Source organism: Somniosus microcephalus, chromosome 2 (genome assembly GCF_052327205.1).
Source record: "Somniosus microcephalus isolate GS21.2 chromosome 2, FLI_Smic_1.0, whole genome shotgun sequence".
Classification (NCBI taxonomy): Eukaryota; Metazoa; Chordata; class Chondrichthyes; order Squaliformes; family Somniosidae; genus Somniosus; species Somniosus microcephalus.
Window position 1 is genome coordinate 267,515,811 of NC_140988.1, and position 17,904 is coordinate 267,533,714.

At 43.2% G+C, this 17,904-nt stretch overlaps 1 protein-coding gene across 1 annotated transcript in view; it reads right to left on the bottom strand.

The window, feature by feature from the left end:
• LOC147123373 (vasculin-like) overlaps window positions 1-17,904 on the bottom strand; it is a 138,268-nt gene that overhangs the window by 39,012 nt on the left and 81,352 nt on the right. Inside the window, exons 8-9 of the mRNA XM_085971776.1 lie at window positions 11,554-11,578; window positions 323-357 (exon numbers count right to left, since the gene is read on the bottom strand). Coding sequence (XP_085827902.1) covers window positions 323-357; window positions 11,554-11,578 — 60 coding nt within the window. The remainder of the gene's footprint in view (window positions 1-322; window positions 358-11,553; window positions 11,579-17,904) is intronic.

The following is a 17,904-nucleotide window of genomic DNA, read 5'->3' on the forward strand; positions in this document are numbered from 1 at the left end:
TTCTCCCTTCCTGGATGATGCAACCTGCAGACATTACCCCAGGCCAGGCTCCCTCGTGGCCTAGGCTGGAACTGCAGGACCCTGGCACAGTGCAGGGAGCCACAAAGGGAGGCCATGCCCCCAGAGACAAGCCTTCACTGCAGTTTAAAAATGAGCCCGAATAACCCAGCACTAAATGGTTGCTAAACCGGGCGGCGGTAGCAGCAACAGTGCCTCCTCTCACTGCCATCCCTGCTTACCTCCGACACCAGACTCCAACCTGAGGCTGCACCCGAGTTCAGGCTCAACCCCGGCTCCCACAGCCTCCCCAGCCACTAGCAGCCAGAGCAGGCGGGTCTTGGGCAGGAACCAGTCCCGCTTATTACCGGCTGCCATTTCGTTCTTCATCAGCGCTAGCATAGACAGACCCAACATGTGCAATGTCAGTACAGAGCCCGCCACACCATGGAAAATCCGGCTGCTGTTCCCAGGGTAACCAGTGAGTGACAGATAGTAGCTAGTGCATGTCGTGCGCCCTTCCCCAGAGTCACTTCCGCAATTAGTAGGATGTTGTATTTTGCAGCAGTGGGAATTAGTGCGAAGCAGTGCACTGCGGCAAATGCAGCTCTCACTGAGCCAGATTTGCGCGGCTCCGGACGGTTTTATGATGAGAATGGAACTACATCTCCCAGCATGCCCAGTGAGTTGGACTCCTCCGCACTGTGATATGCAGCGTGCACTTCCAGTTTGCTCAGCATGTCAACAATATTGCAATGTTTAAAATCATGAGTTTTCTGAGGTGAATCACGAGATGGGCTGAATTTTCATTAAAAATCACGTGTCTCGCAATTAAATCGCGAGAGCTGGCATTACTGTAATTTTAGAAAAACTAAACTCTCCTTTTAGCCTTTTCTGGTCTAGTGGAAATTCTCCCAGTAAACACTCACGATCCATTCCCTTTGTCTTTCTGATGCTGGACTTTATCACTTGGCTGTGTAGAACCAATGGTATCAGTACAATGACTGGTGTGTCTCAGTCCTCTCTCTCTCAGGAAGATATCTGTACACTGACTGGTGTAGCACTCTTGCCTCTGAGTCAGAAGGTTGTGGGTTCAAGTCCCACTCGAGACTCTAGCACAAAATCTAGGCTGACACTCCAGTGCATTATAGAGGGAGTGCTGCACTGTAAGAGGTGCCGTTCTCGGCTCAGATGTTAAATCAAGTCCCCTCAGGTGGATATAAATGAACCCATAGTACTACTGGAAGAAGAGCAGGGCATTATCCCAGTATCCTAGCTAATGTTTATCCCTCAACCAACACCACCAAAAAAAAACAGATTCTAGTCATTTATCTCATTGCTCTTTTTTGAGATCTTGCTGTGTACAAATTAGTTGCCTCGATTCAATTCAATTCACTTTATTGGCATGACAAGGTACATCTTATGTTGCCAAAGCACTGAAGAAAACATTTATGGTTGAACACAAACGCGGATCTATCCATACAGTGTATAAACAGATATATCCCTGTGTGTATAAATATACACTCATAATATGTATATACTCTTTTCTTATATTTAATGGTTGTCCCTCTGCTTATGGCAAGCTGTAACGTAGTTTGCCGCTAAAGTTACGCAATTTCTCTGTTCCCCTAATAGGTATGGGAGTTTTTGGTTGTCATTCAAATTTTTGAATTCAGGGCATATTTTTATGAATTTTGGGTAGAAATTCCCCCTTCTGCCCTGATATTTTCCACAAGCTGTGAGGAAGTGCATCTCTGTCTCCACCGCTCCCTGACTGCAGAGAGAGCATATCCTGTCCTCTCTTGGCAGCCAGGTCTGTCTGTCTCTGCCTTTTTCGATGGCCAGGCTATGCTCACTAAGTCTGTACATAGTCAAGGTTTTTCTCAATTTGCTATCTTTTACCGTGGTCAGGTATTCAGCCATGTTGTATTGTCTGTTTAGGGCCAAGTAGCAATCGAGTTTGTTTTGGGTTTTTGTTGTTTCTGTCCAATATGTCAGATATTTTTCCTTTTGTTTAGTGACAATTGTGTTGGGTCGAATTCTCTGTGCTACGATGTCACTGTCCTGGGGCTGGTTATTATTAGTAGTGTTAGTAGTTACTTCACAGAGTCCCAGGACTAGTTGACTGAGGGGACTCTTCTTTATGATCCTCTCTTGGCATTTCAGGGCTTCGTAATGATAGCAGTGGGGGTTGCTCATTTTTAGGTGTTTCCAAAATTTGGTGGCTCTTTTTCGGATAGTAATTAGTAGTGGATATTGGCCTAGTTCTGCCCTGCATGCATTGTTTGTGGTTTTCCTCCGAGTCTAGAGGATACTTTTACAGAATTCTGCATGTAGGATCTCAATTGGGTGTTTGTCCCATTTTGCAAATTCTTGTTGTGTTAGCAGTCCCCACACCTCACTGCCATAGAGTGCAATTGGTTCAATTACTGATTTAAACATTTTGAGCCAAATGCCAATTGGGATTTCTATTTGGATTGATTTTTTAATGGCATAGAAAGCCCTTCTTGCTTTCTCTTTCAGTTCATTCACAGCCAGATGAAAATTTCCCATAGAACTGATTTTTAAGCCTAAGTATGTGTAGTTTGTGGTTTGTTCAATTTTAGTTGTTCCTAGTGTGAAATTTGTTCTGGGTCCCTGATGTCTGGATCTTTGCTGAAACACAAGAACTTTGGTTTTTTGGGGGTTTATTGTCAGGGCCCAGGTCTGACAGAATGACTCTAGCAGATCCAGGTTCTGCTGTAGACCCTCCTCAGTTGGTGATAGCAGAACCAGGTCATCTGCATAGAGGAGGAATTTAACCTTTGATTCATATCTCTCTACATTGCAACAGTGACTACACATCAAAATACTTAATTGGCTGTGAAACACTGGACTTTGAAAGAGGTTACATAGTAGATGGGGGGAAATGCAGTAGGTATTGTTTACATGGAATTTAGCAAGTCTTTGACAAGGTACCACAGAAGAGATTACTAGAGAAGATTAAGGAGTATGAAATTAGGGAGAGGGTAGCAAACTGGATTAAAAATTAGTTAGAGGGGGGAAAAAAGAGAGTAGGAGATAAGGGCATTTTTCCAAAGTGGTTTTAGGTGTGCAGTGACGTCCCACAGGGTTCTGTTCTGCGACTACTTTTGTTCATCATGTACACCAATGATTTACATGTAGGCTTAGACGGAGTGGTGTCTTTTTTTTTTACACAATACCAAAATAGGAGATAAAGTTAATTCTTTAGAAGACTAAAGGAGGCTGAAATGGGATATTGATAAGATGGAAGAATGCACTAAAAAGTGGCAGATGGAATTCAATTAGATGGATTTTGGTGTAAAAATAACAGCAGTAATTATACTCTGAATGGAAGTAGACTTGGTGCTGTGGAAAACCAGTGGGATTGGAAGGTACAGTTATACAGCACCTCTAGCTGCAAAATAAGTCAAGAATTCTAGATTTTAGCACAAGAATATAGAATATAAAAGCCAAGAGGTAATGATGAGCCTCTATAAAACCTTAATAAGGCCTCAATGACAGTAGTGTGTGCAATTTTGGGCTCCACACTACAAGGATATTGAGGCTTTAAAGAGGGTACACCACAGATTCACTAGGATGCTACCTGGTATGAGGAAGTACAAATACAATGAAAGACTTGAAAAATTGGTGCTCTTTTTGTTAGGACAATGCATATTAAAAGGGTGAAATATAATACGCTTTAAGATAATAATTGAGAAGGACATAAGTATGACGAAGACCAGGGTAATAGATTGGAGAAAAGCTGATTGAGGGGCTGAAAACAGAATTTGGGAAAACAAAATGGACAACAATAGTGGCAAACAATGATGCAGAACAGCCAGTCTTCAGCCAATTCTATTCACTCCACAGGATACCAAGAAACGGCTGAGCGCACTGGATACAGCAAAGGCTAATGGGCCCCGACAACATTCCGGCTGTCGTGCTGAAGACTTGTGCTCCAGAACTAGCCGCACCTCTAGCCAAGCTGTTCCAGTACAGCTACAACACTGGCATCTACACGACAATGTGGAAAACTGCCCAGGTATGTCCTGTCCATAAAAAGCAGGACAAATCCAACCTGGCCAATTACTGCCCCATCAGTCTACTCTCAATCATCAGCAAAGTGATGGAAGGTGTTGTCCATCAAGCAGCACCTACTCGCCAATGCTCAGTTTGGGTTCCACCAGGACCACTCGGCTCCAGACGTCATTACAGCCTTGGTCCAAACATGGACAAAAGAGCTGAATTCCAGAGGTGTGAGTGACTGCCCTTGACATCAAGGCAGCATTTGACAGAGTGTGGTATCAAGGGGCCCTCAAAATTGAAGTCAATGGGAATCAGGGGAAAATCGCTCCACTGGCTGGAGTCATGCCTAGCACAAAGGAAGATGGTTGTGGTTGTTGGAGGTCAATCATCTCTGCCCCAGGACATTGCTGTAGGAGTTCCTCAGGGCAGTGTCCTTGGCCCAACCATCTTCACCTTGGACGGATAAGTGGAAAGTAACATTCACACCAGACAAATGCCAAGCAATGACTATTTCCAACAAGCGAGAGTCTAATCACCTCCCCATGACATTCAACGACATTACCATCGCCGAATCCTCCACTATCAACATCCTGGGGGGGGGGGGGGGGGGGGGGGGGGGGGGGGAAAGGGGACACCATTGACCAGAAACTTAACTGGACCAGCCACAAACACTGTGGCTACAAGAGCAGGTCAGAGGCTGGGTATTCTGTGGCAAGAGTCTCACCTCCTGACTCCCCAAAGCCTTTCCACCATCTACAAGGCACAAGCCAGGAGTGTGATGGAATACTCTCCACTTGCCTGGATGAGTGCAGCTCCAACAACACTCGAGAAGCTTGACACCATCCAGGAGAAAGCAGCCCACTTGATTGGCACCCCATCCACCACCTTAAACAGTCACTCCTCCACCACCGGCACACCGTGTGTACCATCCACAAGATGCACTGCAACAACTCGCCAAGGCTTCTTCAGCAGCACCTCCCAAACCTGCGATCTCTTCCACCTAGAAGGACAAGGGCAGCAGGCGCATGGGAACACTATCACCTGCCAGTTCCCCTCTAAGTTACACACCATCCTGACTTGGAAATATATCGCCATTCCTTCTTCGTCGATGGGTCAAAATCCTGGGACTCCCTCCCTAACAGCACTGTGGGAGTACCTTCACCACAAGGACTGCAGCTGTTCAAGAAGGTGGCTCACCTCCACCTTCTCAAGGGCAATTAGGGATGGGCAATAAATGCTGGCCTTGCCAGCGACACCCACACCCCAGGAATGAATACAAAATAAAAACAGCAATGGGAAACATTTAAAACGGTGTTAAACAGAGTCCACGAAAAATATATTCCGCTAAAAAGCAAGAACAAGCTAAACACTAATATGAGACACCATGGATATTCAAGACATAAGGGGAAAATTGAGGGTAAGGAAAAAGGCATACACTAAGTACATGGATAGCAGGGGAAAGCATGACAAGGGAGAATACAAAGAGATTAGGAGAAGTAGTCAAAAAACAATTAGGAGAGCAAAGAGGAAATATGAAATTAAATTATCATGGAACATAAAACAATATTTGACAGGCACATAAATTCAGAAAATGAAAGTCGGGATGGGAATAGAGCCACTAGGACAGTCAGGATAAAATGACAGGCAGCGATAATGAAATGGCAGAAATATTAAATAATTACTTTGCTTCAGTATTTACCAGAGAGACAGATCAGGTGGACATGACAGCAGAAGATGAAATTAGAAATGTCAGAAGGTGGAAGGTGGGGTCCCACAAGGATCAGTGCTGGGACCAATGTTGTTCACAATTTATATTAACGATTTAGACTTTGGAATCAAAAACACTTTCTAAATATGCAGCTGACAGCAAATTGGGTGGCGGGGGGGAAGGTGGAAGAGTCAATACTGAGGAGGACTGCAACACATTACAAGACATTAATAAATTTGCAGAATGGGCATATAATTGGCAAATGAATTTCAGCACATAAAAGTGAGATTTTTCTTGCCAAAATGCAATACAAGGAGGTCACATATTAATTGGAAAAGAAGAATCTAAATGGGGTAGAAGAGCAAAGAGATCTAGCTCGGAGTACAAATACACAAATCACTAATGGTAGCGACGCAGGTTAATAAGGCCATAAAAAAAGCAAACCAAGCACCGGTGCTTATTTCTAGAGGGATAGAATGAAAAGTAGAGAAGTTATGCTAAACTTGTTTCGAACCTTAATTAGACTACACTTTGAGTACTGTGTACAATTCTGGTCGTTATATTATAAAAATGATAGAGGCACTGGATAGGGTGCAAAAAAGATTTACAAGGATGATACCAGAAATGCGAGGGTATACCTATCAGGAAAGGATGAACAGGCTGGGTGTCTTTTCTCTTGAAAAGAGAAGGCTGAGGGGTGACCTAATAGAGGTCTTTAAAATTATGAAAAGTTTGATAAAGTAGACAGAGAGTGTGTGTTTCCACTTGTGGGGAAGAGCAAAACTAGAGGCCATCAATATAAGAGTCACCAAAAAATCAAATAGGGAATTCAGAAAAAGCTTCTTTACCCAGAGTGGTGAGAATGTGGAACTCACTGCCACAGGGAGTGGTTAAACCAAATAGTATCGATGCATTGAAGGGGAGGCTAGCGTATGAGGGAGGAGGGAATAGAGGGTTATGCTGATAGTGTTAGAGGAGGAAAGACGGAGGAGGCTGGAGTGGAACATAAATGCCAGCATGGATCGGTTGGGCTGAATGGCCTGTTTCTGTGCTGTATACCCTATGTAATCCTATGAAATGATACATGTGGTTAAAATTAATGAAAGGATGTGCCAGGGTAGATAGAAGCAGACGGTTTCCAGTAGTTGAGAAATCAAGGAGGGGCCATAGATACAAGGCTAAATGTAAAATATTTATATCAGAGGGCAGAAGAAGCTTCTAAACAGAGTTGTGAGGCTGCAGAATTTACTTCCAGTGTTAGTGGTTGAGGCAAAAACTGTCAACATTCAAGATTAGACTGGGTAGTGGTTGAAGGAAAAGGGGGTGAAGGTTAATGGGACATTGGTTGGGTAAATTGATCAGAACTATTTACTTATAGGGAGGATAAACAGACCGTGACAGGAAGGGATAGAGAGAACAAATCTAAGAGTAAATCAACAGATAAGGCTAGAGGTTACAAAAATAATAAAAGGACAAAACTAAAGGCTCTGCATCTGAATGCATGTAGCATTCAAAACAAAACAGATGAACTGATAGCGCAAATAGAAATAAATAAATATGATCTGATAGCCATTACAGAAATATGGCTGCAGGATGACAGATTGGGACCTGAATATTGAAGTGTACATGACATTTAGGAAGGACAAGAAGGTGGGAAAAGGAGGGGTGGCTCTGTTAATGATGGTATTAGCACAATGGAGAGGGATGACCTAAGTTCAGGAAACCAGGATGTAGAAGCAGTTTGGGTAGAGATGAGAAATAATAAAGGCAAGAAGTCACTTGTGGGAGTGGTGTACAGGCCCCCTAACAGTAACCACATGGTAGGATGAGTATAAAGGAAGAAATAATGGGAGCTTGTCAGAAGGGTACGGCAATAATCATGGGGTATTTTAATCTGCATATAGACTGGAAAAATAAGATGGGCAAAGGTAGCATAGATGAAGAGTTCATGGAATGTTTTCGGGATAGTTTCTTACAACAGCACGTTCTGGAGCCAACCAGAGAGCAGGCTATACCAGACCTGGTATTGTGCAATGAGATAGGATTAATTAATGACCTCATAGTGAAGGTGCCCCTAGGTAGCAGCGATCATAATTTGAGAGAGAAGAGTGGGTCCAAGACCAGTATTTTAAACTTAAATAAGGGCAATTAGGAGGGCATGAAAGCAGAGCTTGCTAAAGTGAACTGGCAAAGTAGGTTAAGGGATAGGTCAATAGAGTTGCATTGGCAGACATTTAAGGGGATATTAAAGGGGGAGCGTCGGCAGGAATTTCAGCGGCAGCAGTGGGGTTATAAAAGGCTCCAGAGACCAGGTAGGCGTACCGGTCTCCGAACTCGGAACGCAGAGGGAAGGAGAGAAGTAAAAAGAAATCGAAGTGTGACGTCACCAGAAAGCAGGTAAGTGATTGGTTGGTGAGTATTTCTCTCTTTTTAAACTTAAACTCTGTGGTTTATAGTTTCTAAGGTGTGATATTCATCATCTAGAATCGGGGCAGAGGGTATTTAAAAATAATATTAATAAATTTAATTAATTACATAGAATGGGAGAGCAGGTGATGTGTTACTGCTGCAATATGTGGGAGCTGGTGGACACCATTGATGCTCACGGTGATCACATTTGCAGTAAGAGTTGGCTGCTCGAGGAATTCCGGCTTCATGTTGATGAGCTGGAGTCCAAGCTTCAAACACTGCGACACATCAGGGACGGGGGAGAGTTACCTGGACTCTGTGTTCCAGGAAGTAGTCACACCAATTAGATTAACTAATTCAGATGTAGTCCGTGGTCAGGGACAGGAGGGTGTGACTATGAGTGAGGCAGGTACGGGGATCCAGGAGGTAGTGTTGGAGGAGCCGCAGCCCTTGCTCTTGTCCAACAGGTTCGAGGCTCTTACTCCCTGTGAGGACAGGAGCAGGGACTGCAGGGAGGATGAGCAACCTGACCTCAGCACCGTGGTACAAGGGGCCATTCAAGTGGGGGGAGTAAAAAGAAATATTGTAGTGGTAGGGGATAGGGTTCTTTGCAGCCGAGAGCGAGAGTCCCGAAGGTTGTGTTGCCTGCCCGGTGCCAGGGTTAAGGACATCTCCTCTGGGAGGGAGAGAAGCTTGGAGTGGGAGGGGGAGGATCCAGTTGTCGTGGTCCATGTTGGTACCAACGACATAGATAGGACAAGAGGTTCTGCTGAGGGAGTATGAGCAGCTAGGGGCCAAATTAAAAAGCAGAACTACAAGGGTAATAATCTCTGGATTACTACCTGAGCCACAAGCAAATTTGGCTAGGGTAAATAAAATCAGAGAGTTAAATGCGTGGCTCAAAGACTGGTGTGGGAGAAATGGGTTTTGCTTCTTGGGACACTGGCACCAGTACTGGGACAGGAGAGAGCCATTCCGTTGGGACGGACTTCACTTGGCCAGTGCTGGGACTAGAATCCTGACGAATCGAATAACTAGGGCTGTAGAGAGGGCTTTAAACTAATTAGTAGGGGGGAGGTTTCAAGAGAGCGAAAAGTAAAAATGTCAGCGGAGAAGGCAATAGAGCAAAGTAGCAGTGGGGAAATTAAAAACCAGAGCGTGTCAGGCAGGGACAGAATATATAAAGATAGAGGTAAAGTAGTAAAGGGGGTAAAAGCAGGAATAAATAGTCACAAAACATATTTAAAACTTCTTTATCTGAATGCACGCAGCATTCGTAACAAAATAGACGAGTTGACAGTACAAATAACTACACATGGGTATGATCTGGTGGCCATTACAGAAACATGGCTGCGAGGTGACCATGACTGGGAACTAAACATCCAGGGGTATTTGACTATTAAGAAGGACAGACAGGAAGGAAAGGGAGGTGGGGTGGCTATGTTAATAAAGGATGGAATCACTGCAATAGTGAGAAATGATATTGGGTCAAAGGATCAGGATAGTGAAACAGTTTGGGTGGAGTTAAGGAATGATAAGTGGGCATAGTCTATAGGCCTCCTAACAGTTGCAACTCTATTGGTCGGAGTATAAATCAGGAAATAATTAGGGCTTGTAATAAGGGAACAGCTATGATCATGGGAGATTTTAACTTTCATATTGACTGGACAAATCAAATTGGGTAGGGCAGCCTTGAAGAAGAGTTCATAGAGTGCATTAGGGACGGGTTCCTTGAGCAGTATGTTACTGAACCAACCAGGGGGCAGGCAATCTTAGATCTGGTCCTGTGTAATGAGACAGGATTAATAAAAAATGTCCTAGTAAAGGATCCCCTTGGTATGAGTGACCATAACATGGTTGAATTCCAAATTCAGTTGGAGGGTGAGAGAGTTGGATCTCAAACCAGCATACTAAGCTTAAATAAAGGAGACTATGAAGGTATGAGAACAGAGTTGACTAAAGTGGACTGGGAAAATAGATTAAGGTGTAAGACGGTACATGAGCAGTGGTGTACATTCAAGGAGATATTTCACAACTTTCAAGAAAAATATATTCCGAGGAAAAAGGGGCGTAAAAGAAAAGATAGCCATCCGTGGCTAAGTAAAGTAATAAAGGATAGTATCCGACTGAAAACAAGGGCATATAAAGTAGCCAAATCTTGTGGGAGGATAGAAGATTGGGAAGCATTTAAAAGCCAGCAAAGAATAACTAAAAGATTAATTAAGAAAGGGAAGATAGATTATGAAAGTAAACTAGCAAAAAATATAAAAACAGATAGCAAGAGTTTCTACAGTTATATAAAAAGAAAAAGGGTGGCTAAAGTGAATGTTGGTCCCTTACAGGATGAGACTGGGAAATTAGTGGTGGGGAACATGGAGATGGCAAATACGCTGAACAAATATTTTGTATCAGTCTTTACAGTAGAGGACACTAAAAATATCCCAACACTGGACAAACGGGGTTATGGGGGGGGGGGGGGGGGGAAGGAGCTAAACACAATTAAAATCACTAAGGAGATGGTACTCAGTAAGATAATGGAACTAAAGGCGGATAAATCCCCTGGACCTGATGGCTTACATCCTAGGGTCTTGAGAGAAGTAGCGGTAGGGATTGCGGATGCATTGGTGGTAATTTTCCAAAACTCCCTGGATTCAGGAAAGGTCCCAGCAGATTGGAAAACTGCTAATGTAACGCCCTTACTTAAAAAGGGAGGTAGACAAAAGGCTGGAAACTATAGACAAGTTAGCCTAACATCTGTGGTTGGTAAAATGTTGGAGTCCATTATTAAGGAACCAGTAACAGGACATTTGGATAAGCATAATTTAAATCGGACAGAGTCAGCATGGTTTTATGAAGGGGAAGTCATGTTTGACAAATTTGCTCGAATTCTTTTTGAGGACGTAACAAACAGGGTGGATAAAGGGGAACCAGTGGATGTGGTGTATTTGGACTTCCAAAAGGCATTTGACAAGGTGCCACACAAAAGATTACTGCACAAGATAAAAAAATCACAGGATTGGGGGTAATATACTGGCATGGGTGGAAGATTGGCTATCTAACAGAAAACAGAGAGTTGGGATAAATGGTTCATTCTCGGGTTGGCAATCAGTAACTAGTGGTGTTCCGCAGGGGTCAGTGCTGGGACCCCAACTCTTTACAATCTATATTAACGATTTGGAGGAGGGGACCAAGTGCAACGTATCCAAGTTTGCCGACGATACAAAGATGGGAGGGAAAGCAGTGAGTGAGGAGGACATAAATAACCTGTAAAAGGACATAGACAGGCTAAGTGAGTGGGCAGAAATTTGGCCACTCACTTAATGTTGGAAAGTGTGAGGTTATGCACTTTGGCAGAAAAAAAATCAAAGAGCAAGTTATTATCTAAATGGAAAGAAACTGCAAAGTGCTACAGTACAAAGGGATCTGGGGGCCCTGGTGCATGAAACACAGAAGGTTAGTATGCAGGTACAGCAGGTGATCAGGAAGGCCAATGGAATCTTGGCTTTTATTGCAAGGGGGATGGAGTATAAAAGCAGGGAAGTCTTGCTTCAGTTATACAGGGTACTGGTGAGGCCACACCTGGAATACTGCGTACAGTTTTGGTTTCCATATTTAAGATATACTTGCTCTCAAGGCAGTTCAGAGAAGGTTCACTTGGTTGATTCCGGAGATGAGGGGGTTGACTTGTGAGGAAAGGTTGAGTAGGTTGGGCCTCTACTCATTGGAATTCAGAAGAATGAGGGGCGATCTTATCGAGACATATAAGATTGTGAGGGGGCTTGATCGGGTGGATGCGGGGAGGATGTTTCCACTGATGGGCGAGACTAAAACTAGGGGGCATAATCTTAGAATAAGGGGCTGCCGTTTCAAAACTGAGATGAGGAGAAACTTCTTCACCCAGAGGGTAGTAAATCTATGGAATTTGCTACCCCAGAGAGCTGTGGAAGCTGCGACATTAAATAAATTTAAAACGGAGATAGACAGTTTCCTAGCTGATAAGGGAATTAAGGGTTATGGGGAGAGGGCAGGGAAGTGGACGTGAGTCTAGGTTCGGATCAGCCATAATCCTATTGAATGGCGGAGCAGGCCCGAGGGGCCATATGGCCTACTCCTGCTCCTACTTCTTATGTTCTTATATATACATTCCAACAAAAAAAAAGTCTAACGGGAGGACCCACCATCCGTGGTTAACTAAAAAAAGTTAAAGATAGTATTAAACTTAAACAAAAAGCAAATAATTGCGCAAAGGTGGGTGGCGGGTCAGAAGATTCGACAGCATATAAAAAACAGCAAAGAATGACTAAAAGATTAATAAGGAGAGAAAAATTAGAGTACGAGAGAAAGCTAGCTAGAAATATAAAAACAAATAGTAAGAGTTTCTATAGATATTTAAAAGAGAAAAGAGTTAACAAAGTGAGCGTTGGTCCTATAAAAAGTGAGTCTGGGGAATTAATAATGGAAAATAAGGAGATGGCAGTTGAATTGAACAGGTATTTTGCATCGGTCTTCACTGTAGAGGATACAAGTAACATCCCAGAAATAGCTGTAAATCAGGAAATGGAAGGGAGGGAGGAACGCAAGAAAATTATAATCATCAGGGAAGTGGTACTGAGCAAATTGTTGGAGCTGTGGGCTGACAAGTCCCTGGGTCCTGATCGACTACATCCTAGGGTCTTAAAAGAAGTGGCTAGTGAGATAGTTGATGCATTGGTTTTAATTTTCCAAAATTCCCTAGATTTGGGGAAGATTCCATTAGATTGGAAAATAGCGAATGTAACTTCTTTATTCAAAAAGGGAGGGAGACAGAAAGCAGGAAACTACAGGCCAGTTAGCTTAACATCTGTCATAGGGAAGATGTTAGAAGCTATTATTAAAGGCGTTACAGCAGGGCATTTAGAAAAGTTCAAAGTAATCAGACAGAGTCAACATGGTTTTGTGAAAGGGAAATCATGTTTAACCAATTAATTGGAGTTCTTTGAGGAAGTAACATGTGCTGTGGATAAAGGGGAACCGGTGGATGTACTGTACTTAGATTTCCAGAAGGCATTTGATAATGTGCCACATCAAAGGTTATTGCAGAAAATAAAAGCTCATGGTGTAGGGGGTAACATATTGGCATGGATAGAAACATACATAGAAACATAGAAGATAGGAGCAGGAGTAGGCCATTTGGCCCCTCGAGCCTGTTCCGCCATTTAATGAGATCGTGGCTGATCATCCAAATTCAGTACCCTGTCTCTGCTTTCTCCCCATATCCCTTGATCCCTTTAGCCTTAAGAAATATATCTAACAACTCCTTGAATATATTTAATGAATTGGCCTCAATGGCCTTCTGTGGTAGAGAATTCCACAGGTTCACCACTCTGGGTGAAGAAATTCCTCCTCATGTGTCCTTAGTCAGGCACTAGAAGATTGGCTGGCTAACAGGAAACAGAGAGTAGGCATAAATGGGTCATTTTCTGATTGGCAAGATGTAATGAGTGGTGTGCCACAGCGATCAGTACTGGGGCCTCAACTTTTTACAATTTATATAAATGACTTGGATGAAGGGACCGAAGGTATGGTTGCTAAATTTGCTGATGACACAAAGATAGGTAGGAAAGTAAATTGTGAAGAGGACATGAGGCTACAAAGGGATATAGATAAGTTAAGTGAGTGGTCAAAGATCTGGCAAATGGAGTATAATGTGGGAAAATGTGAAGTTGTCCATTTTGGCAGGAAGAATAAAAAAGCATATTATCTAAATGGTGAGAGATTGCAGAGCTCGGAGATACAGAGGGATCTGGGAGTCCTCCTGCATGAATCGCAAAAGGTTACTATGCAGGTACAGCAAGTAATTAGGAAAGCTAATAGAATGTTATCGTTTATTGCGAGGGGAACTGAATACAAAAGTAGGGATGTTATGCTTCAGTTATGCAGGGCATTGGTGAGACCACATCTGGTCTCCTTATTTAAGGAAGGATGTAAATGTGTTGGAAGCAGTTCAGAGAAGGTTCACTAGACTAATACCTGAAATGGGCAGGTTGTCTTATGAGGAAAGGTTGGACAGGCTAGGCTTGTATCTGCTGGAGTTTAGAAGAATAAGAGGTGACTTGATTGAAACATATAAGATCCTGAGGGGTCTGGACAGGGTGGATGTGGAGAGGATGTTTCCTCTTGTGGGAGAATCTAGAACTAGGGGTCACTGTTTAAAAATAAGGGGTCGCCCATTTAAGACAGAGATGAGGAGAAATTTTCTCTGAGGGTCGTGAGTCTTTGGAACTCTCTTCCTCAGAGGGTGGTGGAAGCAGAGTCTTTGAATATTTTTAAGGCAGAGGTAGATAGATTCTTGGTAAGCAAGGGGGTGAAAAGTTATCGGGGGTAGGCGGGAATGTGGAATAATCGGATCAGCCATGATCTTATTGAATGGCGGAGCAGGCTCGAAGGACTGAGTGGCCTACTCCTGCTCCTAATTCGTATGTTCGTAAAACTGCTAACACTGACTGGTTGGACCAAATAGCATGCTTCCATGTTGTAAATTGTGTATTTCTATACAAATAAAGCCCCACACCTACTCTAGATCCATGAAAAAGTTTCCAGAGTTCTGGTTTTAACAAATTCTATTAAAAGGGATTTTCAGGTCTGTTAAACAAACCTGTGTGCCAATACATAAAACTGGCACAAGAATAAAATATTTAGGAACAGGAAAAGGACAAGACACAAATCAGCTTGGTGTTTTCACAGAGCAGCACCACCTGCCTGCTTTCTTACAATATCTCTATCCTTTCTCCAGAAATGCATCAAATTGTCTTTTGACCCCATTTATATTGAATGTGTCTATAGCCTTCCCTGGTAAATTAATCCTACGACTCCATTATCCTTTGGATGATAAGGTACTGCACTACTTCCCTCAATTCCCAATTTTTTTAAAATGTGTACTCCCCAGTATTTGAACTCTCCACTATAACAAACAATTGCCTTTGTTATTTGCATGCTGTTTAACTCCTACTCTGCTGTTCCGCTCCTACTCTGCTGTTCCTGAAAATCAGATATCTGACTTAGCAACTTGCCCCCCCTCTTCCTTGGTAAAGACAGTGGGGAGTAATACTTCTTTGCCCTCAGACTCTAGTTTCCCCATACCTTAGAGGTGCCATTACACTACAGGAAACTTTTTTTAAATCCGGCACCGATGTGGTGCCAGTTCATCAAAAATTCCGGATAACCGAAAGCTATAGTAAAAGATACGGAGAGCAGAGAGCTCCGTATAAAGCAATAAACCCTGTTGCTTAGCAATAGGTTCAGAACAATGGCCACAAGTCCCAAGCGTCTCTGTAGCTTAGCAACAGCTGCAGCCACACCCTTGCACAGCAACATATCGAGGAAGGCAAGTACAATATGAAGTAAAACTTACCTGAACCTACTCCTGAATTTTGCCGCTAACCGAGATTTCCGGTTATTTAGGTGCCGGTAAATCGAAAGTTTCCTGTACTCGATAGGCCACCAACTAGTGGAAAGGATACCAACTAGTGGAAAGGATATAGAGGAGCAAATTTACAGGGAAATTATATAGAGGTGCAGTGTTAATGGGGGACTTCAACTATCCTAATATAGAATAGGATAGTAATAGTGTAAAGGGCAGAGAGGAGGAAGAATTTCTGAAGTGTGTTCAGGAGAGCTTTTTTGATCAGTACATTTCCAGCCCAACAAGGAAGGAGGCATTGCTGGTTCTGGGGAATAAGGTGAGTCAAGTGGAGCAAGTGTCAGTAGGGGAACATTTAGGGAACAAGTGATCATGGTATTGGAAAATTCAGATTAGCTATGGAAAAGGACAAGGAGCAATCTAGAGTAAAAATACTTAATTGGAGGAGGGCCAATTTCAGTGGGTTGAGAATGGATCTGGCCTGGTAAATTGGAATCAAAGATCGTCAGGCAAAACTGTAATCGAACAACGGGCTGCCTTTAAAGAGGAGATGGTTCAGGTACAGTCAAGGTACATTCCCACGAGGGGAACCAAAACCAGAGCTCCCTGGATGACGAAAGAGATAGAGAGTAAGATGAAGCAGAAAAAGGGGGCATATGACAGATGTCAGGTTGAGAATACAAGTGAGAACCAAGCTGAAGATAGAAAATTCAGAGGAGAAATGAAAAGGAAATAAGGGCAAAGAGAAAAAGGGAATCCAAAAGTCTTCCATAGGCCCATTAGGGACCAAAAAGGAGACCTGCACACATGGAGGCAGAGGGCATGGCTGAAGTACTAAATGAGTACTTTGCATCGGTCTTTACCAAGGAAGAAGATGCTGCCAGTCATAGTGAAAGAGGAGCTAGTTGAGATAATGGAACGATAAAAATTGCTGAAGAGGAGGCACTAGAAAGGCTGGCTGTACTTAAAGTAGATAAGTCACCAGGACCAGATGGGATGCATCCTAGGATGCTGAGGGAGGCAAGGGTAGAAATTGCAGAGGTACTGGCCATAATCTTTCAATCCTCCTTGGATACGGGGGTGGTGCCAGAGGACTGGAAAAATGTAACTGTTACACCCTTGTTCAAAAAAGGGTGCAAGGATAAACCCAGCAACTACAGACCAGTCAGTTTAACCTCGGTAGTGGGGAAACTTTTAGAAACGATAATCTGGGACAAGTGTGGATTAACTGTTGTTTTTCGGACTGGAGGAAGGTATACAGTAGTGTTCCCCAGGGGTCGGTACTAGGACCACTGCTTATCTTGACATCCAAGTTATTAATGTATGTACAGGGTACAATTTCAAAATTTGCAGATGACACAAAACTTGGAAGTATAGTGAACAGTGAGGAGGATAGTGATAGACTTCAAGAGGAAATAGACAGGCTGGTGAAATGGGCGGACACGTGGCAGATGAAATTTAATGCAGAAAAGTACAAAGTGATACATTTTGGTAGGAAGAATGAGGAGAGGTAATATAAACTAAAGGGTACAATTCTAAAGGGGTGCATGAACAGAGCGACCTGGGGTATCTGTGCACAAATTGTTGAAGGTGGCAGGGCAGGTTGAGAAAGCGGTTAAAAAAGCGTACGGGATCCTGGGCTTCATAAATAGAGCACAGAGTACAAAAGCAAGGAAGTTATGATGAACCTTTATAAAACACTGGTTCGACCTCAACTGGAGTGTTGTAGTCAATTCTGGGCATCGCACTTTAGGAATAATGTGAAGACCTTCGAGAGGGTGCAGAAAAGATTTACAAGAATGTTTCCAGGGATGAGGGACTTCAATTGTGTGGATAGAGTGAAGGTTGTTCTCCTTAGAGCAGAGAAGGTTGAGAGGAAACTTAATAGAGGTATCCAAAATCATGAGGGGTCTAGACAGAGTAGATATAGAGAAACTGTTCCCATTGGTGGAAGGGTCGAGGACCAGAGGACACAGATTTAAGGCGACATGAGGAAAAACTTTTTAACGCAGTGAGCGGTTAGGATCTGGAATGCACTGCCTGAAAGGGTGGTGGAGGCAGATTCAATCGTGGCTTTCAAAAGGGAATTGGATAAGTACCTGAAGGAAAAAAATTTGCAGGGCTACGGGGAAAGGGCGGGGGAGTGGGACTAGCTGAAGTGCTCTTGCAGAGAGCCGACACAGGCTCAATGGGCCGAATGACCTTCTTCTGTGCAGTAACCATTCTATGATCCTATAATTCTTAAATCGTAGATTGATATAGCACAGAAGGAAGCCATTCAGCCTATCGTGCCCATGCTGGCTCTTTGGTAGAGCTATCCAACTTTTACGGACCCCCGCAAATTTTTTCCCTTCATGTATTT